This window comes from Girardinichthys multiradiatus, chromosome 4, assembly GCF_021462225.1.
Source record: "Girardinichthys multiradiatus isolate DD_20200921_A chromosome 4, DD_fGirMul_XY1, whole genome shotgun sequence".
Taxonomy (NCBI): Eukaryota; Metazoa; Chordata; class Actinopteri; order Cyprinodontiformes; family Goodeidae; genus Girardinichthys; species Girardinichthys multiradiatus.
Genome location: NC_061797.1, coordinates 51735782 through 51760059, shown reverse-complemented (window position 1 = coordinate 51760059; position 24278 = coordinate 51735782). Strand labels below are relative to the sequence as shown.

General features: G+C 43.1%; 2 protein-coding genes and 1 long non-coding RNA gene across 4 annotated transcripts in view; 2 read left to right on the top strand and 1 right to left on the bottom strand.

Annotated features, from left to right (window-relative positions):
- Positions 1-7957: 7957 nt before the first annotated feature.
- Positions 7958-16714, top strand: ctsd (cathepsin D). Its single transcript, XM_047362996.1, has 9 exons — positions 7958-8228; positions 10100-10256; positions 11558-11681; positions 11761-11879; positions 11956-12155; positions 13388-13510; positions 14011-14155; positions 15007-15105; positions 15285-16714. Exons 1-9 carry the CDS (start codon positions 8167-8169, stop codon positions 15444-15446), a joined length of 1191 nt encoding a protein of 396 aa, XP_047218952.1. The 5' UTR covers positions 7958-8166; the 3' UTR covers positions 15447-16714.
- A 988-nt stretch (positions 16715-17702) lies between these two features.
- The window catches only part of cdhr5a (cadherin-related family member 5a), a 14594-nt gene continuing 8018 nt past the window's right edge, over positions 17703-24278 (bottom strand). Inside the window, exons 6-14 of one of the 2 annotated variants that reach the window (XM_047362994.1) lie at positions 23182-23286; positions 22926-23111; positions 22043-22133; positions 21738-21835; positions 21443-21649; positions 20652-20765; positions 20500-20566; positions 20243-20403; positions 17703-19171 (exon numbers count right to left, since the gene is read on the bottom strand). In XM_047362994.1, the coding sequence (XP_047218950.1) occupies positions 18590-19171; positions 20243-20403; positions 20500-20566; positions 20652-20765; positions 21443-21649; positions 21738-21835; positions 22043-22133; positions 22926-23111; positions 23182-23286 (1611 nt within the window). In that variant the 3' untranslated portion in view covers positions 17703-18589. The remainder of the gene's footprint in view (positions 19172-20242; positions 20404-20499; positions 20567-20651; positions 20766-21442; positions 21650-21737; positions 21836-22042; positions 22134-22925; positions 23112-23181; positions 23287-24278) is intronic. The other variant, XM_047362995.1, reaches the window with a different exon arrangement.
- On the top strand, positions 20282-21268 carry LOC124866938. Its single transcript, XR_007037956.1, has 2 exons — positions 20282-20419; positions 21136-21268. It is a non-coding gene; the product is annotated as an uncharacterized LOC124866938 (long non-coding RNA).

Below are 24278 nucleotides of genomic sequence, written 5' to 3'. Positions count from 1 at the left end.
TTTCTTTTAATTGGAGCACATCAGCTGCTGCTCTGCTGAAGGGGCCTTCTTTAATGAGTTCGCTCTTTATTGACTATAGTTAAAGTGAAACTGTTCCCAAAGTTTGACCAAATCAAAAAATCAATTGTTTGTGAGACCAAAGTTTTACTGGTAAATTAATTCCTTCCTGCCTCCACGGTGACTCCGATGGTCTTCAGTAAGTTTATTGATCAGTATTTCTAGCAGCCAGAAGGGCAACTCAGATAGTTGGTTACAACATCCTCTAATCAGCTAAAAACCGTCACTCAGTCCTTCTCTGCATTGCTAAATATGAGGCACGTTCCTGATTGTTAGCTCTAGCTTGTGATTCATGTTCCTCTTTGTCCTCATCATGTAATGTTCTCATCATTTCCAGAACTTTTGCATCAACACTTTTTACTGTGCTTAGTGCAATTTGTGTTCACATGATTGAGTCACTTTTTACATTTTGCCATTTTCCTTTCAGTCTGTTTTGTCCTAGTTGGACACTGTATTAAAACCAGCTTCAGTTATGCTGTGCAAGTAATAAAACTGCACATTTTGCCACATTACAAGCACAAATGTCCCTCCATTTTTATTAGAAAAGATGTGATAGACAAACCTAAAATTGTGCACAATTGTGATGTGGAAGGAAAACAGTACAAGACATTTAATGCCTAAAAATCTGAAAAGTGTGGTTTGCTTTTGGTTTATGACCTAACAATCTTCCCTATCCCTGTTGAAGAAAAGCATCTCAACAGCATGTTGCGGCTGCCACCATGTTTTACCTTTGGAATGGTGCTCATAGACTCAGACTCAGATTGGATAGAGAGCATCGTCCATTTTCCCATCAACTCTGATCAGCTTTACTGTCGCTAACTGAAGAAAGGTATCCCACAGTATGATGCTGTCTCCACCATATTTCTTTGTGTGTATGGCGTATTCAGGGTGATAGTCATTTTTCTTTCACACATATCATTTTGCATAGAGAGCTGCTTCTCTGATCAATGCTCTCCTTGTCCAGCCGGTCAGTTGAAGTGGACGTCCATGTCTTGGTAGGTCTGAAGTTGGTCCATCCTCTCTCCATGCTCAGATAATGGCTTGAACAGAGCTCTGGAAGATGTCCAAAGCTTGGGATACTGTTTTAGAACCTAACTGTGCTTTAAACTTCTCCACAACTTTCTCCCTGACCTGCCTGCTATGTTCCCTGGTCTTTATGATGGTATTTGTTCTCTAACAAACCTCTGGGACCTTCGGAGAACAGCTGCACTCAGCTTTATCTAGAGGTATCTTAGTAAATGGGGTTAAATACAAATGCACACCCTACTTTTTATGATTCCTAATTGTTAAAAATCAAGTATTAATTTTCTTCCACTCCCCAATCAAGTTCTTGTTTGTGTTACACTGACGTTTGCAGTTTCTAGCAATTTCCATGAAATTGTTGCATTATAACGCAACTCTGAGCAGGAACATGTGGGTTGAGAGGATGGATGGATGTTGCATTATTCTTGGTGTTATGATATTAACTGCAAAATCAGGCCTAACTGCTGAATGATGTAGCTGCTATCATTCTCAAAAACATCTGCTTGTCTATTAGCTATTTGCTTGAATGCCAAATGTATGAAAGACGGGAAGAAAGAGCCTGTAAGGAACACATGATCATTAAAACCCTCAGGAGATTTCAGTCACAGTTTTAACTGTACACAGATGGGGGACGGTGAGAAGGATCTGCAGGGCGAGGCAGCCACTCGCTGTTCGTTCCTCAGCATTACAAGGCACCAGCCATCTAGTGCTGGATAACGATTTACCTCTCAGCCAAATATCTTTCAGGTCACATGACCCAGTGACACAAAATTACTGTAAAATCATTCTGCCAGACTGAACAGATAATACACACTCTTTTGATCTAATTTTTATGCTTTTTCTATTTTTTTAAAGAATTTTTGTAATCACAATTTATCATTTTGATTAAACATATGATTATAATACATACTGTGATGAGTTGCAAGTTCTTCCTTAAAGCTTACAAGCTACAGTCAAATGCAAAACTTTCATTTTAGCAAATCACACTTGTTTATTTGAAACTGTCCAGCTTTACCGTATAACTAATCCATTAACATGTTTCTTGAGTTGACCTTACTTTGGAAAAAGAATAACACAGACGTTGTTGTAGCAGTTGTTATTTATAAGAAGTAGAACTCTCACACATCAGCTACACTGAGTTAAACATGACTGGAAATCAACAGATCTGCCATATAAACCAGTAATCCATTAGTGAAGAGTTTTGATAATACGTCTCTGTGAGAAGTTGTACTTGTCACTAAAATAAATGACTTACATACAGTTCATTGGAAAGTTTTCACTGCACTTTCACTTTTTTCACATTTCCGAATCAGAATCAGAAAAGCTTTATTGCCAAGTACGTTTTTGGACATACAAGGAATTTGTTTTGGCGTAGTCGGTGCAATACAATACAAATTAAACAGTATAAACATATCTACAATATAATATAAATATATGTGCACAGTTTTAAGTGAGTGAGAGTAAATATAGAGCAGTATAAGATGCAAGAGCAATACAACAGTGCAGGTGATCATTGTGCAAGTAAAGCAGGAGTCCAAGCTGAGCGTTAATGTAACGCATAGAGTTACAGGTTACAGGTGTCCTGTCAGCAAAAAAAGGGGGGGTGTGGGGGAAAGGGAGAGTGTCAGGGTGGTTTCCGGGCTTTGTTAACAAGGCTGGTGGCAGATGGGAAAAAACTGTTCTTGTGGCGTGAGGTTTTGGTCCGGATGGACCGCAGCCTCCTGCCAGAGGGGAGAGTCTCAAAGAGTCTGTGACCAGGGTGGGAGGGATCAGCCAGAATCTTCCCTGCCCGCTTCAGGGTCCTGGAGGTGTACAGTTCCTGGAGCGACAGTAGACTGCAGCCAATCACCTTCTCAGCAGACCGAATGACACGCTGCAGCCTGCCCTTATCCTTGGCTGTAGCAGCGGCGTACCAGATGGTGATGGAGGAGGTGAGGATGGACTCAATGATGGCTGTGTAGAAGTGCACCATCATAGTCTTTGGCAGGTTGAATTTTTTCAGCTGCTGCAGGAAGAACATCCTCTGCTGGGCTTTCTTGATGAGGGAGCTGATGTTTGGCTCCCACTTGAGATCCTGGGAGATGATGGTTCCCAGGAAGCGGAAAGATTCCACAGTGTCAATTGTGGAGTCACAGAGGGTGATGGGGGCAGGTGGGGCTGGGTTCTGCCTGAAGTCCACAACCATCTCCACTGTCTTTAGAGCGTTGAGCTCAAGGTTGTTCTGGCTGCACCAGTCCAACAGATGGTCCACCTCCCATCTGTACGCGGACTCGTCACCATCAGAGATGAGTCCGATCAGGGTGGTGTCGTCCGCAAACTTCAGAAGCTTGACAGACTGGTGACTGGAGGTGCAGCTGTTGGTGTACAGGGAGAAGAGCAGAGGAGAGAGAACACAGCCTTGGGGGGAACCGGTGCTGATGGTCAGGGAGTCAGAGACGTGCTTCCCCAGCCTCACGCGCTGCTTCCTGTCAGACAGGAAGTCAGTGATCCACCTGCAGGTGGAGTCGGGCACATTCAGCTGGGAGAGCTTCTCCTGTAGCAGAACTGGGACGATGGTGTTGAAGGCAGAACTGAAATCCACAAACAGGATCCTGGGGTAGGTTCCTGTGGAGTCCAGGTGCCGGAGGATGAAGTGAAGGGCTAGGTTGACTGCATCATCTACAGACCTGTTGGCTCTGTAGGCAAACTGCAGGGGGTCCAGGAGGGGGTCGGTGATGTCTTTTAGGTGTGAGAGCACAAGGCGCTCAAAGGACTTCATCACCACAGAGGTCAGGGCGACGGGTCTGAAGTCATTAAGCCCTGTGGTCCTTAGCTTCTTGGGAACAGGGACGATGGTGGAGGACTTGAAGCAGGCTGGCACATGACATGTCTCCAGTGAGGTGTTAAAAATGTCTGTGAAGACTGGAGACAGCTGATCAGCGCAGTGCTTCAGGCTGGCTGGTGAGACAGAATCCGGACCAGCAGCTTTCCGGGGGTTCTGTCTCCTGAAGAGTTTGTTGACGTCCCTCTCCTGGATGGAAAGAGCCGTCCTCGGCGTGGGTAGGAGGCTGGTGGGGGGGAACTTCAGGGTGGGGGTTGGAGGTGCCCAGGCCCCTCTTGAGGTTGGAGAGATGGGGGTGGTGGATTGTGGCTGCAGCTGTTGGGGGGCGTCGTGGGGGATGGTTGCAGGACTGTCCCTTTGTCTTTCAAAGCGGCAGTAGAACTCGTTCAGGTCGTTGGCGAGGCGTCGGTCGTTGATGGAGTGGGGGGCTTTTGGCTTGTAGTTGGTGATTTGCTTGAGCCCTTTCCAGACAGACGCAGAGTCGTTGGCTGAGAACTGGTTTTGGAGCTTCTCAGAGTACAGTCGTTTGGCCTCTTTCACTGCCTTGCCAAACTTGTACTTAGCCTCTCTGTATATGTCTTTGTCCCCACTCCTGAAGGCCTCTTCCTTATCCAGTCTTAATCTTCTGAATTTAGCTGTGAACCAGGGTTTATCATTGTTGTAACTCACCCTGGTGCATGATGGTACACAGCTGTCCTCACAGAAGCTGATGTAGGAAGTCACAGCCTCTGTGTACTCGTCCAGACTGTTGGTAGTAGTCCTGAACACATCCCAGTCTGTACAGCCTAAACACGCCTGGAGATTCTCCACAGCCTCACTGCTCCACTTCCTTGTCGTCCTCACAACAGGTTTGCAGAGCTTTAGTTTCTGCCTGTATGCAGGAATCAGGTGGACCATGATGTGGTCGGATTGGCCCAGTGCCCAGTGGGACGGCGTGATAAGCGTCTCTGATGGTGGTGTAACAGTGATCCAGAATGTTGTCCTCTCTGGTCGGACATTTTATAAACTGTCTATATTTGGGGAGTTCGTGGGTGAGATTACCTTTGTTAAAGTCACCAACGACGATAACTAAGGAGTCTGGGTTGGTCCGCTCCACACTCAGTATCTGGTCGGCGAGCATGCGCTGTGCGACCTGCACGTTAGCTTGCGGCGGGATGTAGACACCGACCAGGATGAACGAAGCGAACTCACGGGGGGAATAGAAAGGCTTACAGTTTATGATGAAGGCTTCCAGGTCTGGAGAACAGTGCTGCTGAATCACTGTCACGTCGTTGCACCAACCACTGTTGAGGTAAAAACAGATTCCTCCACCTTTCGCTTTGCCGGAGAGTTCCGTGTCTCTGTCCGCTCTGTAGAGCTGGAATCCTGCCAGCTGCAGCGCAGAGTCCGGTATTAATCCACACAGCCACGTCTCCGTGAAGCACAAAACTGCCGATGAATAAAAGTCCCTGTTTTTCCCCAACAACAGTTGTAGTTCCTCCATTTTGTTGGGAAGTGAGAAATATTCCAGGTAACGGTGTTCGTATTCCACGCTGGCGAATACGTACCAGCACCCCAGCCCGTTTCCCTCTCTTCTGGTGTTTCACAAAGGTGAACAAAGGTGAGCGCACCTTTGACCAGGATGTCCAAAACGTCCAGAGCAGTAGGCAGAAATGTTGGAAATAACTCCTCTGGTGTAGTAGCCCTGATGTTCATGAGTTCTTCTCTGGTGAGAGAGCTCCGGGTACCATCACAGAAGACCGTTTTAAAGCAAAAAACTAAACAATGCGAACCAACACGCCGAGGCGACCATCTGCGGCGCCATCTTGGAATCTAGTTATGCTACAACCTTATTCCAAATGATATCAAATTAATCTCCTTCCTTTAAGTTCTACACACAACTCCCCATTATGACTACATGAAATAAGTTTGTTTGTTAAAAATGTATTAAAAATAGAAAGGTAAGAAATTACTTTTACATACGTATTCACATCCTTTGCCTAATACTTTGTTGATCTACCTTTGGCAGCAGTTACAGTCTCAAGTCTTTTTGAATATAATGTCAGAAGCTGAGCTCACGTATCTTCAGGCAGGTTCACTCATTCTTCTTTGCAGAACATCTCAAGCTCCATCAGGTTGAATGGAAGGCATCTGTATGCAGCCATGTTCAGATCTCTCCAGATGTTCGATTTGATTCATGTCTGGACTCTGGCTGAGCCACTCCAGGACATTCACAGAGTGGTTCTGAAGCCTCTCCTGTGAGATCTTGGCTGTGTTCTTTGGGCCGTTGCCCTGCTATCCTGACTAGTCTGCCAGTTCCTGCTGCCGACAAACATCCCCATAGCATTATACTGCTACCACCATGCTTCACTGTAGGGATTGTATTGTCTGGTGATAAGCGGTTTCTTTCAAACATGATGAATATTTGTCTCATCAGACTAGAGAATTCTGTTTCTCATGGACTGAGAGACCTTCAGGTGCATTTGGCAAACCCCAGACTGGCTGCCATGTGCCTTTATTAAGGAGTGGCTTTCATCTAGTCACTCTACCATACAGGCCTGATTGGTGGCTTGCTGCAGAGGTGGTTGTCCTTCAGGAAGGTTCTCCTCCCTCCACAGAGGAACACTGGAGCTCTGACAGAGTGACCATGGGGTTCTGGGTCACCTCCCTGATTAAGGCTCTTCTCCCCTGATCGGTCATGGGGTGGATCAGAGATGGACAAGAAGATGAGTACAGGAAGGTGGTGGACCGCTTTGTGGCATGGTGAGGAAACAATCATCTCATTTTGAACGTGACTAAAACAAAGGAGATGATTGTAGATTTTAAGAAAAACAGGAGTAGGTCAAACACTTCATGGGAGAAGAAGTGGAGGTGGTGGAGGAGTATAAATACCTCGGTGTTCACCTGGACAACAGACTAGAGTGGAGATGCAACTGTGAAGCCATCTACAAGAAGGGACAGAGCAGACTGTACTTCTTGAGGAAGCTTAGGTCCTTTGCTGTTTGCAGCAAGATGCTGCATATCTTCTATAAGTCTGATATGGAAAGTGTGATCTCTTCTACCATCATCTGCTGGGGAAGCAGCATCAGAACCAGGGACTTAAAAAAAGCTGAACAAGCTGATAAAAAAGGCTGATTCTGTTCTGGGGACTCCTCTGGAACCTCTGGAGATCATTGTGGAAAGAAGGATGCCTCATAAATTAAAGAACATCATGGAGAACCCTGAGCATCCTCTTCATGAGACTGTCCTACAGCAACAGAGTGTCTTCAGTCAGAGGCTTCTTCAGATCTGCTGTAAGACGGAGCGCTACAGGAGATCCTTCCTGCCCACAGCCATCAGCATCTACAACGGTATTAACAGATTCAGTGTGATGACTGAGACAGATGGCTCCATGTCCAGTGCCTCGACACAAACAGCACAGCACATTGCTTTAAGACTGTATCTCATCTGTCATATTTAGTCGAATAATTTAGCATTCACTTTGTGAAAGCCACGCTACCTGAAAACTATTGAGAAAATAAAATCATGAAATTTGATTTTAGAAATTTTTAAAAATTAGAAAATGCATTAAAATGAAATAAAAAGAAGTGTGTATCATCTATTCCGCCAGGTAGAATGATTTGACATTAGCTTTGTGACATTGGGTCATGTGACCTAAAAACTCTTGAAAAAAAAGTCCTGAATTTTGATTTAAGCATATCATAAAAAAAAAAAAGAAACTGCATTAAAATTAGATAAAAGAAGTGTGTCTCAACTACCCAGTCTACTAGAATGATTTAACATAATTTGTTTACCACTGGGTCATGTGACCTGAAAGCTATTGAAAAAAAATCATGAATTTTTCTTTTAAAACTTCATAAAAAATAGAAAATGCATTAAAATCGGATAAAAATGAGTGGGTATTATCTGTTCAGTCCGGTAGAATGATCTTACATCAATTTCGTGTCACTGGGTCATGTTACCTAAAAGTGATTCGTTTTTTTGTTTGGTTCGGACATTTATTGACGGTCCCTAAGCGAAGAACCGTGTGTGGAAGGAGGGAGCAGGCAGAGACCTGCTGCCCGTAATCAGGCTGCTAGCGTCGGCTCAAACAGGACGGAGACGCCGTTGACTCAAGCTAACCAACCGGCCAGAGGACCGTTGGTGACGTCACCGCCGTGCAGTTCCGGAGGCACGTGACGGTGACTGGGTTCGGGTCAGCTGATAAAAGTCGGCTGTTTATCGACAACAAGCTCGAAGTGCTCAGTCATTGTGGTTCTGCTGGTCCTGGTCCTGATTCTGGCACAATGAGGAGCCTGGTTGTGTTGGTGTTGGCGGCATTAGCTTTGACGAACGACGCTCTGGTTCGGTAAGTTTTGAAAAAAAGCGTTTAATCCGTTTAATTCGTGTTTAAAACGACCAGAGTCTAAGTTAGAGCTAACTGTGTTAGCAACAACCTCCACAAGGTTAGCTGTGTTGGCGCCACTTTAACGGCCTCACTGACGGTTTAAAGCTTTAGTTGGAGGTTTGTGTTTCTAATAATTCTGCTGCGGTGATCACCTGACCCGCTGTCTGTCGGAACAAGCCCAGCTGACCTTGTGACATGAAGCTGAAGCTGACACGGTTGTCTCACAGTTTGGTCAAAGAAACATCCAAACATTAAACATCAGGTCATTTTAGGCCAAAGACCCACCAGAGAGTCTGTTTCAGTTTGTTTTTCTGAACATGGTTGTGAATTTACGGTAATGGGTACAGAGAGCACAACAGTCCTTCCACTCGTCATTTTCTGGTTGTCTGGGGGCAGGTTACTAAGGTAACGGGTCCAAGAGGAAATCTCAGACATCCCTCTCCATGGCACCAATCTCCAGCTGATTCTGGTGATCCCAAAGCATTCCCGAATCAGAAAGGGTTCTATGATCTTTCCAGGAAATTCTGTGTCTGCATCAGGGTCTATTCCCAGTTGGACCTGGCTGGAAATGCACAATATTCTGGTGTTCCTATCACTTCCATGGCTGCAGGTGTGGAGAACCTTGACTGGCCTGCAGAGTCCTGACCTCAACCTTCTTGGACACCTTTGGGATGAATTAGAGCCGGGGCTGCAGTTCTGGTTCTGATCTAACCGTGAACACACTCCTAAACCTCAAATAGTTTAGGATTGCCAGTTATCTGAATCAGGTTAAAGCAGGGAAACCCCCAGAACCTGCAGGGCAACGAGGACCAGGCTTGAAAAACTCTAATCAGAGCTCCTTAGTGCTGCCTCAGGACAACCCAACATTTCAAAAGCTTCAACTTCTCCATTTCCTGTTTAAAAATGTTTCCATCTGGTGTTGCATCACAGATTTTATTCCTGTTGTTTTACAGCTGATTTATAACACAATGAACCTGAACGGTAATCTTGTTATAGCAATCTCATGATGAGCAAATGATTATGTCTGTCAATGGAACAGGTGATGATAAAAATCATTGCCTTGGACTCAGAAAACCAAAGTTTCAGCTGATTGTTTTTAGGTGTGTAGCAACGGGCTCAGTTATATAATCAGGACAGAAATGGGCCAAACGTTTCAGTCGGTCTCTATCTGAAACTATTAACTAAAAGTTGATTTATTCTGTGTGATTCAGTGAGAGGTTATCATGTTCTGGTTTTTCTGTACATGGCAGCATGTTCTTCTGAAAAGTCCTGTTTTGTCCTGAAACAAGAGAAAGGTGGGATGGTCCAAAACAACCCACTCGAGTTTCTCCTGTTATGGTATCTGACTGTTTTAGTGGGTGTTTATAATTGAGATTATGAAGAAAATGCTTCTCTAAATACCTGGCCTGTTAGCTGTTGAACTCAGAGCTGAACACACACACTTTAAACCAACATTGTGTCCCAGGAAATGTTGATACGTGTAATTTTGTGAGCACCGATCAGAGCATCTTGCTTGCTTGTAAAACGCGTAGCAAGAAGAGCATGGTTGATATTTGCTTTGCTGCCTAAAGGTTTCTGAAGTTGCAGCAGGTGATAAAATGCTGTGACGATAAAGAGGAAGGAAGTGGTTCAGATCTTTGGTTAGTCAGTCAATGTGTGAAATATTTCAATTCAGAGCAGTTTTATTCAGCATAAAAGCTGATGTCAGATTTTTCTTCTTTCTGGAAATGGGAGTAAAACGTATTAATTCCAGGATTTTCCTGCTGTCATGCTTAGATTGAACCAAGAAGTTGTCTGAATTTACCGGAGCTTTTTTGTTTCCTTCTGTTCAGAATTCCCTTAAAGAAATTCCGTTCAATTCGCCGCGAGCTGTCCGACTCGGGAAGAAGTGCTGAGGAGCTCCTGGCCGGCAAACACTCCCTTAAGTACAACCTGGGCTTCCCTTCCAGTAATGCACCCACCCCAGAAACGCTGAAGAACTACCTGGATGTAAGCACTGACCTGAGAACCCTTCAGGGCCCGTTCCTCCCTCAGCCGGGCTCTGAGGGAGGAACGGGCCAAGGTTCTGTTGGGTTGCAGAATTATATCATGTTTTCAGAAAGGCTGATTAGGTGTGGAAACTCTGAGAAGGTTTCTGATCTCTATCAGCTGATAGTTGTTTACAGTAAGGCAGCAGAACGAGTCAGATGATCAGCTTCATGATGACCTCAGCACCTTTTAGATGTTGGATTATAAAGACAAGTTTCTTGGAAAATATTACCCAAACTCATCCAGTGATGAAGAAGAGGGTTTATTATTAATTTAAATGTTGAGTTTGTACGATGAAGAATGTCCTGTTTTTACAATAGTCCTCAGATTTATTCAGTTATTCTTATTAAAACACTGTGTTTATAGAAATATATATCAAAGATTATACATCTACCATCCTCCGTTCTTAAAAATATGTTTTAAGCTTGAAACTGAGATTAGTTTTATAAAAGCCTTTAGAAAGTGAAACTCATTTCTTTCCTTGTAGCAGTAATGATAAAATTAACTCAATTAATAACTGATAATTTCCTAAAATATACCTATTTTTTGTAATACATTCATTTATCAAATCTAATTATATTTAAAATATTTGTTCTTTTTATTAACTTTAAATTGATAACTAAAATGTTCTATTAAACTAAAAGTATAAAGTTGTCATTAAATCACCAAAGTAGTAATAGCTAATCTAAAATATTACCTAAATGAATATTTGTACATAACATACTTGTTGCACATTTTTCTGGTGTCTCTGTTGTTTTAACGTGTTCAGAATAAAGTTTTTGTTGGCTTGAAAATGTCTATTTATTCAGAAAAGTTTGCTATAAGGTTACGTTTTTAGCTTGAAGTTATTTAATGAGAACTTTCTAAACTGTAGACCAGGCTGAAGCTGCAGAGCTAATCATCCTGAATGAGACGGAGGAAACATGACTGCGTTAAACCCGCTGCTCTCCAATCTCAGTAAATCAGAATCTATTTCTCTGTTTTAGAGAAGCACCGAGACCAGAATGACTTGACAGAAACTGGCTGCGTTCAGTCACATGAAACAGGAACCTGACTGAGATCATGAACTTGTGACGCGATCACTTCCTTTTTCTCCCTTCAGTTCGACAGAACGAGCTGATATATTTTTAACAGTTTGATTTATGTCCTCATTATGCTGCTGTGAAAACAGGACAAACTGGCTGATTAATTATTAAAGCTGCTCAGATTTTCCTTAAACTACTTTTCTAGTCTAAACTGGACTTTTGGTTCTTTGCGACCAGGCTCAGTATTATGGAGAAATCGGTCTGGGTACGCCTCCCCAGCTGTTCACTGTGGTGTTCGACACGGGCTCGTCCAACCTGTGGGTCCCCTCCGTTCACTGCTCCTTGCTGGACATCGCCTGCTGTGAGTCTGTCTCTGAGACCCTCAACTCCAACAAACCTGATGGAACTGAAAGATCATTTTACCTTCTGTTTCCTTTTAGTGCTTCACCACAAATACAACTCTGCTAAATCCAGCACCTACGTGAAGAACGGCACCGCCTTCGCCATCCAGTATGGATCCGGCAGTTTGTCTGGATACCTCAGTCAGGATACGTGCACCGTAAGCTTCTCCAGCACAGTTCAGAGATGAATCCTTACTGTGTGGAATCATCTAAGTCTTCTTTTGAATCATTCAGATCGGAGACATCTCCGTGGAGAAGCAGCAGTTTGGTGAAGCCATCAAGCAGCCTGGTGTCGCATTCATTGCAGCCAAGTTTGACGGGATCCTCGGCATGGCGTATCCCCGGATCTCTGTGGATGGGGTGGTTCCTGTGTTTGATAACATCATGAACCAGAAGAAAGTGGAGCAGAATGTCTTCTCCTTCTACCTGAACAGGTGAGCTGGATGTCCTGCTCTACAGGAATCGCTTGAAGGCCCTGGCGCACAAAATCCGACCTGCTTTAATTTTGATTTATTTCTCACTGATCTATAAATGAATGCGTTGTTACTAGTGATGGGACCTGTGGCTCTACGAAGAGAACCAAATCTTCTGGACCCGTTCACTGCAGAGCCGTTAAGATGATCCGTTTTGAAAACGTATTTAGAAGAACAAGCAATTTTAGTGTTAAATGTAGAAATATTTGGGAAACTTGTTGTGTGGGTAAAATTTATAACTAAAGCTGAATCATCTGTATTAATATTAAGATTCATATTTTTATTTAAAAGATGCAAAATGGAAGCACAGTATGTTCATGCAAAAGAAATCTATGTATATATTTAGCATAAAATTAAGTATAAAATATCAAATGCCCATGTAGTTCTTTACTGAGTGTTGTGCATTAATAGCATTTGAAAAACTAAATGTAACAGAAACAAAAGGAAGTGACAAGCGACAGCAATGAGCAGGTGCGCTGTATGCTCGTACCTACCTCCTTTTGATTTTTCATATTAAATCACCTAATATAATTTAAAATTAAATTAAGAAACGTAGCATTCTAAGCAAAGTGGTAAAAAATAAAGAACTGCTCTCACTAAGACTTTTTCCTGTCGGTTAAGGTAAGCAGGCGTTCAAAAGAATCGACCGGTTTGACGTCACATCTCTAATTGTTACAGGGAATCTACACAACACAGAGGCTGCTGTTTCACTAATGCTAGCCATGCTAATTGCAATCAGAGATGTTAAAATGTCAACTTTAATTATTTTGTCTTTGAGACTCGTAATCACTCAGCTACAATAATGGATTAAAATCGATGTTCTTAAACTCTAGAACTACTTCTGGTGGCACTCCAGCTCCCTCTAGTGGTAGCACAGAGAAAAACTTGTGTGTAAGTTTGTAGTTCAGCTGAAAGCCTGAGGCTCCTGCATCTGTAAACTGATTGGGATCTCTGCAGCGTTACAGTTCACACTATTGCTGATTCGGCTGCAACCAAGTGGCTCTTTTTAACTGATACGTTTGGAATCAATCAAATATGTTGTTTGCATGATGTCCGTGGATGCTCTGTACTAAAGGGTCATAGTCAGTGTTGATAAATGAGTAAAATGGCCCATCTGACAGAACATCATCATGTAGAAAAGTTGTTTAAATCATTATTTTCAGTGCATTAATAAAAGTCTTTTCTCGGATCAGGAACCCGGACACCGAGCCGGGAGGTGAGCTGCTGCTGGGAGGAACCGACCCCAAATACTACACTGGAGACTTCCACTACGTCAACATCACCCGGCAGGCCTACTGGCAGATCCACATGGACGGGTAAGAATCCAAATGATACGTCACAGAACACAAGCATCTGCCAAGTTTAATTAAACAAATTATTTGTTTGCTTGATTTAAATGAATCAAAGATGGGTCCAAAATCGACATTTTATTTGTTGAAAAATGGTTGGAAGTTGGAGCTCAGAAGGGATCAGGAGCTGCTAAAAAGGTGCTTATAGTTAGGAGTTCCCTTTTTTTAAAATGATGTCTGGTCTCTTTACTGTCACTCCTTAATATGAGATGAGAATTGAGACGTCTGTCTGTGTGAATTAGTTGTTTAATCAGGAGGGAACAGAAAATGACTTGTTTCTGTCCAGATATGTTAACTATTAGTCTTCACGGTTCACTCATCAGTCTGACTGTTTAGAAATGCAACAAATCTTTTTTTTTTTTTAGATCTTTTGGCACTGGTGGGAAGACGTGCAGTAAAGGGTTGGGATTTGTCAGATTCCTGCACCTGTTTTTCATGGTGTGATCATTTCCTGTTTTGTTTTCCAGGATGAGCATCGGCAGCCAGCTGAGTCTGTGTAATGGAGGCTGCGAGGCCATCGTGGACACTGGGACGTCTCTGATCACCGGCCCAGCAGCCGAGGTCAGAGCTCTGCAGAAAGCCATCGGAGCTCTTCCACTCATCCAGGGAGAGGTGAGGAAACCCTGCGTTTCTGACAACGCATTAATCGGTCTACAAGATTTTTGTCACTCCCACACTCTTTTAGATGAAATCTTCTTATAATTTGAAATATTCTGGGGGCAGGAGGAGGCCACTAAATCTACTGCGCCTTGCAAAACTATTCACACTTTGTATCCATACCAACACAAACTTCAGTGCATTTTATTGGGATTTCATGTGACAACACGTGGAAGGAGCATGATGCACCGTTTTTCAACCTCTCCTAGAAAAACCACCTTTTTACAGCAGGTCTTTCAGGTTGTTTCTGACAGCTTAACACGTGCCTGAAACTTTACATTTCCACATCAGTAAAGCACCTCAGGCTCAGTCAGATTACCTGAAGAAAGGCTCTGAACATCAATTTTCAAGTCTTGACACAAATCCTTAGTTTAATTTAGGTATGGACTTTGACTAGGCCATTCTAATGCATACGTATTCTATTATCTAAACCATTGTATTGTATTTCTGGCTGTGTTTTGGGTTGTTCTCCTACTGGAAGGTGAACCTCCATCCACCCCAGCTCCGTCTGTCTTATTAACTCTGCCCACAGCATGATGCTGCCACTACTGTATTTCTCTGAGGATGGTGTGTTCACGCTTTTAGTTTCCTCCCTCGCATCACATTTAGAATGGAGACCAAAAACAAAGCACCTTCTTCATCTTCTTCCTTCACTTTCTAACCTCACATAATATGTGAAAGACACTGTTGTTTTTCCTCCCTAAAGATCTTATCATAGAAGACAGGAATAAATGTAGTATTGTCCTTTTTCTGATGCTGTAACAGAAAACGAACTCACTTTGCTGCTTTGATGGTGTTTGTTTCAGTACATGGTTCCCTGTGAGAAGGTCCCAGCGCTGCCCACCATCACTTTCAACGTCGGTGGTCAGACCTACAGTCTGACTGGAGACCAGTACATCCTCAAGGTGAGTGTACCAGGATCGTCCAAAAGGGGGCAGCGGTGCTTTGGGTCTCGCAGGATCAAAACAACACACTGACTCTGTTGCGTCATTGAAAGCAGAACAAGTGCAGCTTTGTTTCAGCTGAAGCTGAGAGGAACTTGTTTTCCGTAACATTTTAACACCTCGATGACTCTGTCCTGCAGGTGAATCAGGCTGGGAAGACGATCTGTCTCAGCGGCTTCATGGCTTTGGACATCCCTCCCCCCGCCGGGCCGCTGTGGATCCTGGGAGATGTGTTCATCGGTCAGTACTACACTGTGTTCGACCGGCAAAACAACCGGGTCGGCTTCGCTAAATCAAAGTAAACGCTGCATCCTGCACACAGAAGGCGAGCTGAACATGGCGCTTTGGATCTGAGCTGCTCGTTTGTTTCTCTGTGATCAAAATGTATCTAACCATAGACTTTAGAACAAACATGCACAGATGCATGTTTGTTCTAGATGCATCTTCTGCCCGGTTCTGACGGAGCAAAAGAGAACAGGGATTTGATAAGTTGTTGTGGTATGGATGAAAACAACCAAGTAATTTCTTCTAAATTAGGGATTTGTTTTAAAATGTTTTAATTGCTGTTTTAGGTGGAAGATGGTTTCACTACTGATTTTGATCTTCTGTTTCTGTCAAAAGTTTAAATAAATCACATGTTTTTGTTCCTGCTCAGTCTTAAAGTGTGGGAAAATATGGATTTTGCATTTTTCCATGTCTAATTTGGATAATTATGTTTGGAAAAGCATTGATATCTTCAGACTCTTGTCCTGTTTCAAGATAATGAAATATAAAAGGAGCCAGAAATATTGACCTTTACAATAATGAAAGTATTTGTTTTGTGTCAAAATGAGCTGAAGCACTCGTTATCACCAGAAACTTTTATCTGGACCAGAATAGATCAGCCATTTGTCACATCTGGGCTGATTTATCACACAACATATATGTTATCCATTTATTAATAATTTCCCTTTTAAAAAGAAACACAATTAAGATGTTAAAAAACATCTTAATGAGTTTTGGGAAAATATTCTGTGGACTGACGGAACAAACTGGACCTTTCTAGAAGGTGTCTCGTTCCACCAGGTGTAAAGCTCTCTCAACATTTTAGAAACAGAACATCAGGCCTACATTTAAGCATGGTGGTGGTAGTGTGGTGGTCTGGGACTGCTGTGCTGCTTCAGGAACTGGATGACCTGCTATAGTTGATGGAAACATGAGTTCTGCTCTGCAGCAGGAAGTCCAAAAGAAGCATGGCCGACCAATCATTCTGACCTTAAGCTCGGACGTTACGCAGCAGGACAATGATCTGAAACACTCCTGCAGATCCACCTTAATGATTCAAACAGTATGGACAAATTGGAGTGGCCTAGTGAAAGTCTGGACTTTCCAATCCAAATGAGATGGTGTAACATGTCCTTAAACAGAAAACGCTTCAGTGTGGCTGAATTGAAACAATTCTGCAGAGAGTTGGTCCGAATTCCTCCACAGTGATGTAAAAACTCTGCAGTCATTAGGTCTAGGGTGTGATTACTTTTTCATCAGGTTGGTCTGGAGTGCTTTCAATAAATAAAATCACAATTTGAAAACAGCAGTTTTGTATTTATTCTACAAGCTTTTTGCAGCTTTCTAAAGTTTTTTGTACTTCTGCTCTGAAAGCGCTTCACTGATACTGAAAAGTCTGAGTCTTCTTCCTTCAGTACCTTCCACACTGAAGAGGGTTTTCAGTGTGTCGTTTTATAGAAGTGGTGCGCTCATAGATTAGAAAAAGATCAGATTTTTTCATTTCAAGATAAAAATCGTCTACTTCCAGTCAGCCAGTTTCTGGTGCATCTGAAGTTAATTGTGTGAATGTTTCACTTTAGTTACTCAGATATTTGCTCTTAAACTAAGAAAAGCTGAGAATGTCATCAAAACATTTGTTTGGCAATGAAATATTAGAAATGTATTGTTCTGCTGCCTAATAAATGTGGCAGACAAAAATCTTTTAAAAAAAAGCTCCTTTTTTTAATGTTGCTGTGTACTTGGAGTCTGTAGGAGAGCAGAAACGTTGAATTTAGTCTCTTCAGGTGCTGCAGATATCTTTATGTTCTGTTTGGGTCGTATGTTTCAGTCTGTTCAGTTTTCTCTCTCATCCGTTCCGTTTTTCCAACTGTAACATCTCAGTATTTGCTCCAGAACAGCTAAACAAGGTCACGGACTTCCGGCTGATCAATTTTGCGTATCTATTTAATTCTCGCTGTGATTTTGTAGTCCAAGCTCGAGTATGCTGAAGCTGAAGGAGGATGGGTTTGGTTCAGTTGTTGGTTGTATTAACCCACACGATTCATGACACCGTCCTCCAGCACCACAACCTCTTCAAAGTTCCTGGTTAAATTTTATTTTTCATGGAAATGTTCCTACATCAGTGGAGAAATTCCCATTTCCCCCACTTCAAGGACGAGTTCTTCATCAACCTCCAGTATCTAGAAGGATTTGCTGAAAGACTTCATCTGATTAAATGGTCGGTTCCTTCTGTCTATGGAACGACGGACGCAGCAAAGCAGTAAGCTGCAAATAACGCTAAAATGACAACAAACTTTATTTTAGACATGAATTTATTGTGTGGATGTGACGTCCTGGCCGTGGTTCTGATAGCAGCAGCATCGGGTCTTGGTGCTGCTTTTAGCTCCAGGAGGACAGAGTCAGACTGCAGGTTTTAATAATACAACATAAACAGTTTTTATTGTGACATCTTAGTCTTGTTTCTGGGCCTCTACATAATTATATCTCTGTTATCAAACTACAAAAATGCTCTTTGACCTGGAGGTGGGCGGGGTGTGAAGGGCCTCAGCAGCATTTAAAGAGACGGCACCAAAACGAGTTGCTCTCAGACGTTCCTTAGAACAGGTCAAAGAGGAGCCTGAGGAGCTACAAGAACAAGGAGTTCAGACTAAAGCATTGAGGTTCCACTTTATATAGACCACAGCTGGATGATTTTAGGTGGAAAGGATGGATTTAAAAGCATCATAAGTTCCTGTTAAAACACCAAGATAAATTTACAGACTGTTAACAAAAAGTTTAGTTCAGTATGTTTTGAACCTGAGCTGCTCTCCAGACTAAATAAAAACTCCAGCTCCTTTTTTTTTTTTAACAAAAATAGTCTCCAAACTTTGTGCACTGTAGCTTTAAAAAGGGCCTCACACCTGTGGAGATGTCAGAGGTTATCTTAGTGAATGCAGTTGTGTTAACCAGAACTCTGAAGTGGAGTTGTCACCGGGCCGACTCTCAGTATTGAGCGTTTATGGTCCTGATCGGTGACATTGGGTTTCAGGATGCTCACAGCAGCAGATAAAAACTTCCTGATCTGTGGATCCCTGCTTGGAAGAAGCTCAGGGATCTTGGGAATGCTGTCCTGGACCGCCGAATGAGTTTCTTCACAGTAATCATGTAACCAGGAGCATTTAGCTCAGTCTGACCTCTGACCTCAGCGCTCCTCCTCCTGCTCTCCCTTCTCTGAGCTCGTTGTATCTCCAGGATCTGGCTGCTGGCTCTGCTCGTCACTCTGGTTCTCCTGCTCTCCTTCTGGATCTCTCAGAGGAGCGGCAGGGTCCCTGATGACCCCCTCCATCTCTACCTCCAGCTCCTCCTCAGTCTCCTCCTCCACCCGGCCTACAGTGTCGGGGATAATCTCCACCTCGATGTCCGAGGAGTCCTCGCTCTCCTTGAACCACACTGTCTTCTGGCCCTCCTTCCTGCGCTGCTTGGACAGGATCGACCTCATGCCGTACTCGTCCACGTCCCCCCTGCTTCTCCACGCCAACGGGGACCCCTTTGTGACATGGTTACTGTAGACGCCACAGGTGGAGCAGTGGCGGCTCCGCCTCTCCAGGGGGATGATGCGGCTCCTGGGCTGGGGGAAAGTGCTGCGCCTGAGGATGACGTTGTTCCAGCGCTTCCCGCCTCCTCGGCTTGGGTCGCTCTCGTTCTGGAAGCCGTCGTTAGTGAACTGCAGGGAATCCCGGTGGCCGCTCTGAGGCTGGTTGGACCACAGACAGGGCCCCAGGCACTGCGGGGGGGAGAGGGACCCCTCATTAATTAAAGCGCTCTTCAGAATATTGGTAAAAATAAATAAATTCACCTATTGTGCAGCAACATAATTTCACACTGAAAATGTTAGAATGAAAACGTATTCAGTGGGAGAAAATGAAATATTTAGAAATGACTTCGGTGTGGGGACATTGATGGCCCTGGAAGAAAGCTGATCTGTTTCTGTGTTGATCTGACCAGATGTTAACGATCAATAGCCTGCTGCAATGATCTTTACAGTAACAACACATTTACAGTTTAATGGAGGAGGCCACCAGATCTTTGTTTAAAATGTCCTGCTAATCCAGGGTTCATGATGCCAAGTTCCCAATCGCCCAGCGTCACAGATAGCGGCACTCGAGTCTCAGACTCAAGTCAAAGTATCTCTGCTAGAGCCGGGGTTCCCAAACTTTTCAGCCTGCGACCCCCTAAATATACATAGAATTTTTACACTCTGTTTATTTATAAAATATAGAGTGAAATAATAATATGTATTTTTTAATGATTTTTTTAAAGTGAAATTTGATTTTTTAAATTTCATAATATATTATTCAAAGGGACATTTCTTTGTATCACGATAAATTCATTTATTTTATTTGTCCCTTTTGGCCTTCCATACACTGTAGTGATGCAGTCACATTACTATGACCCTTCACTTGGTGTCTCATGACCCCCTGGGGGGTTCTGACCCCCCCTTTGGGAACCCCTCTGCATCAAACAGAGCCGGTTTCTGGTTTATAAAATGTTTCAGAGTAAAACACTTTGTCCTTCATCACAAAACACTCAAAGATTTCAAACTTGAACAAGCCACAAAGATATTTTTTGATGTCTGATACGGTGCAAAAGTTTTAATCAAGATCTCAGTTCTTTATATTTTGTTCACAAGGAGCAACATTTTTTAGTTTTTCCCCTGAAATTGTCAACCTTAGAACAGAAGGAGCAGCCAAATTCCAAAGAAAACTTTAGAAAGCCTGGAGAACTAAATCTGAAGAAAGTATTTGGGACTCCAAGGTTTTGCAAGGTACCGTATCTTGGATTTAGGAAAACTGACCTCACAAATCTTCTTGAGACTCGTGTTTTCCTTCCACAAGCGGGAAATCAAGAAGCCAATCACGATGAGGGAGAGAACCAGAAGAGCCGCCATGATCAGACCGAGCAGCGCCATGTCACCCGGCCGATAGCCGATGTTGGAAGGGGAGGGGATGGCCACGGCTGCAGAGGAACACAGGTGAGTCATTCATCTGTACAATTATGTTTGTACTTTTCAGTTAGGACTATGGAAAATGAGAAGGTTAGAAGCGGTCTTACCAGGTATGACCTGAACAGAGAGCGCTGCAGTCCCAAACTCTCCTGTGATTGAATCCACGGCTCGGAGCTGCAGTCAATGCAACATTACGGTCAGAAAGTGTCAAAATGAAGAAAGATGGCTCCTGGTAACAACGAGGTGGTTCGTCTCTCACCTGAAGGGCGAAAGACTCTGTCTTTACCACTCTCTTCAGGATCACAAAGCCATCGGGGGTTACGTTGACGTAGCTGCTGTACTGAACCTCATACTTCATATCTGGGTTCACACTCTGACACAAACCAACACACCAAATAAAGACATTAATCATATTTAGCAACATTTAATTCAATAAATAAATGTAACAACCATTGACCTTAAAAGAGGAACCTGTGCTGCAGGTTCATTGATAGAGGCAGGAACTCTGCATCCACCAGAAGATGAAGGGATTACAGGATTTAACCCACTTATGCATCCAAGCACATGTCCTTCACCTTTATCTGATTTTTCCTGAACTCAAACCAAAGACGTACCTATTTGATTTGTGCTAAGACTGAAAACGTTTGGAGTATTGATGCAGTAATAGTTAGCTGATCACGGGGAAATGGGCCGATTTGGATTACTGTGCGACTGATTGGTGCATTACTAATGTTTCTTTTCAGAAGCTGTCAACTTTATCAAGCATTTTCTGGACACTAGGGAGCAGACATGAGTCTGGTCGACAGCAACATTTTATTAAGAGGTCATAAAATGTGTCAGCTTGTGAAAAAGGAATAAATGTTTTCCTGAAACCCATCTTCTGAAAAGATTGTTGTGTTTTTTATTGCTATGTTTTCATCATAATGTTCGTTTAAACAGCAGAAATCCCACTGAGATCAAACATCTCTTTTAGAAGAAGGGTTTTTACGCTACACCACATCTACACAAGCAGCCTTTAATAAGTTCACAACAAACATGAGAGTCTCTCACACTTGCGAAGTCCTCGTCTCGGGCTCGGACCCTGAACGGTCGGTTGGTGCTCCGGTCTCGGAGGATCATGCTCTCGGGGACGGAGTTGCTGTAGATAAATCCTTCATATCGTTCTTTCTCAAAGCGGGGGGGGTTCCGGCTCTTCTTCATCACCTCAACGGTCACCTGTGTCACTGCAAACTGATCCCTGTTGGTCACCTGCGATCCCTGAGACATTAAAGACATATTCAAACCAGAGCTCTACGCTGTTGGATGTGTGGAAATAATCACTAGAGAACATTTAGTTTCTTTTTACCAGGACTGTCAGAATGATTGGGCCAGCGATATCTGCAGCTTTGGTCATTGTAATGTTCCCCGTGTCTTCATCAATTTGGAATATGTTCCCTTCATTTCCTGATGAAAGGAAACAACGTGGATCACTTAGAAAAGTTTGATTTACACATCACTACAAACCTAAATATGACAATTAGTGGACAACTGTTGAGTCTGTTTTACATGTCATGGTGCCAAGAAACCACAGTACGACAGCTGGGACCTGAATACGCTGCAACACACTGCAGAAAACCGAAAATAAAATCAAGTTCGTTTCTTGTATCTAACCTCGTAATATTCTGTAGCTGATCGTTTCACTGCGGTTCCTGTCTCCATCCCTGGCAAACACCGGTCCAGGCTCCAGCACCAACGGGCCTTCCTGTGGGTCAGAACCAGTCTGGTTTAGTCTGAGAATAACCTAGACATCAGTTTAACAGGCCATCATCTAATCTGTCATCCAAACATTATGGGGACGTAATGATTAATGGCATGAAGTCCTGAAAAACTAACACAACTCATAGTAAAAAACATTTTTAAAAAGTAACAACATTTCTTTGTGTTGACCAAAATGGTGATGTTACTGGCTTTAGAGAACAGTGCTGCACTGCAGCCCCATCCCCCACCTGTTGCTGTGAGCTGTCAGTCAGCTGTATATGATCAAGAGGAATTACTCTACCCTACATTTGGAAATGGTTCTGGCGGCACAGAAGTGCCATCTTCACTCTTTTAAAGGTGTTCAATCTAAATTACTTTGTGGTTCCGTTTCCTGTTTGGACCCTGATCAAACTATAATAGCTCTGACTGACCTCCTGCAGCTTGTTAATATTTATCAGTCACATAACATTTGCTCATAGCACACTGAGTAAGAGATGGAAACTGAATTTACAATCAGATGTCAAACTGGGTTCAAGCTGACATGTGGTCAGTAGAAAATATCCAGTGACAGCCGGCCCCAAAACGACTGAAGCTACAGAAGTATGATGAGATGAAACGATCCTGCCTGAGTCACAGTGTTGATCACAATGAATATTTTTTACAGTTTTTGTTTCGGGTTTTAGTTTTTAAACCATAATGCTGCGGTGTTTCGGTTTAAAGTGATCATTCTGACCCAATCTCATGCCAGCTCATGCCTGGGGTGAACAGCTCCTATGAGATGTTAAAATAAACTCGCCTCCTTCTCGGTGAGGTTGACCTTGCCTCTGTAGCCGCTGCTCACGCAAAGTTTGGCGATTCCTAAGGTCGTCCTGAGACACGGCTGGAACCACGGGGGCCGGTTGTCCACATCCTTCACCTGCACCGTTATCATGGCCACAGAGGTGAAGAACGGCTCGTTGGAGGCCGAACCATTGAACGTGTCCTGGGAGGGAAATAAATGACAGGGGAAAGGAACAAACCAACGAGGTTTAAGAAGAAGATCCTTCCTGTACCTGCACGTGTAACACCAGAGAGATCTTCTGCACAACATCATAGTCCAGGATGCTTCTAACAAGGATCTTTGGAGTGTTGATGTTCTCCAGACGGAAATATTTCTCCTGGGTTGAAGAGAAAGTTGTTCCGAAACTTTAATCATCTTCTGGTAAGGTCATACTTTTGTTGATTTAGATGCTTTGGGGGCGTTGTTATGGAAGCAAATCGTTACCATATTTCAAATGAAAAAGCATTTTCAGAAATGCTTTTTCATTTTAAGAATGTGGCTGCATTGTTTGACTCATAAATGAAATTAGTAATCAATCATCCTATTTGCATTTTAATTTTCTTCTTCAAGACTGCTCATTCTTTCACTAAATTAAAATGAAAAAGAAAAATACTTTTGAGATTTATTTTTTAAAATATACCCCAGCAAATAGATACCAGAATTCAATTTGAAATGTAAAATTTGAAAATGAAAAAGCATTTCCAGAAATACTTTTTCATTTTAAGAATGTGGCTGCGTTATTTGACCCATAAATAAAATTAGTAATCAATCATCCTATTTGCATTTTCTTCTTCATGACTTCACATTTTATTCCATAATCAAAAAGAAAATAAAGCAGACATTGCTTTTTCGTTTTCGTGATCTGCCCGCAAAGTCCTGCCCAGAACTCGAAAACGAAAAAGCATTCCGAGCTGCGGGCGCAGAAGAGTGACGTCAGCAACTGCTCTTCCTCAGCCCCCTACCATCTTGTTCGCTAGGGGGCGCTGTGCACGTCTGCATTGCATTACATTGCAAACATGCCGAGAAATTGATTGAATTGCAGCAGGACCGAACTCAATTTGTGGCAGTGGCAGGAAGAACTGGTAGTTCTGGTGGCAGGAAGAACTGGTAGTTCCGCCACAGCCTGTCACCGGCGCTGCCACAGTCTGCCGCAGGGTGGCAGGGGATTCCGCGAGGATGCCAGAAGGTGCCAGACCGGCCGTAAAAGCTTGCCAATGCGGTTGCCGCTGTTTTTGTGGAAGCTGATGCTGATTATCGGCAAATGGGATTATTGTTGTAGCCTGTTACCTTTAAATAATGATGTCATTATTGATTATTATTTAATAAACA

Excerpts from the sequence above, each read along its gene's own strand:
- ctsd (XM_047362996.1), top strand. The coding sequence starts at position 8,167 with ATGAGGAGCCTGGTTGTGTTGGTGTTGGCGGCATTAGCTTTGACGAAC. Across the intron at positions 13,511-14,010 it reads TGGCAGATCCACATGGACGG|GATGAGCATCGGCAGCCAGC; the intron begins GTAAGAATCCAA and ends TTTGTTTTCCAG. Across the intron at positions 14,156-15,006 it reads TTCCACTCATCCAGGGAGAG|TACATGGTTCCCTGTGAGAA; the intron begins GTGAGGAAACCC and ends TGTTTGTTTCAG.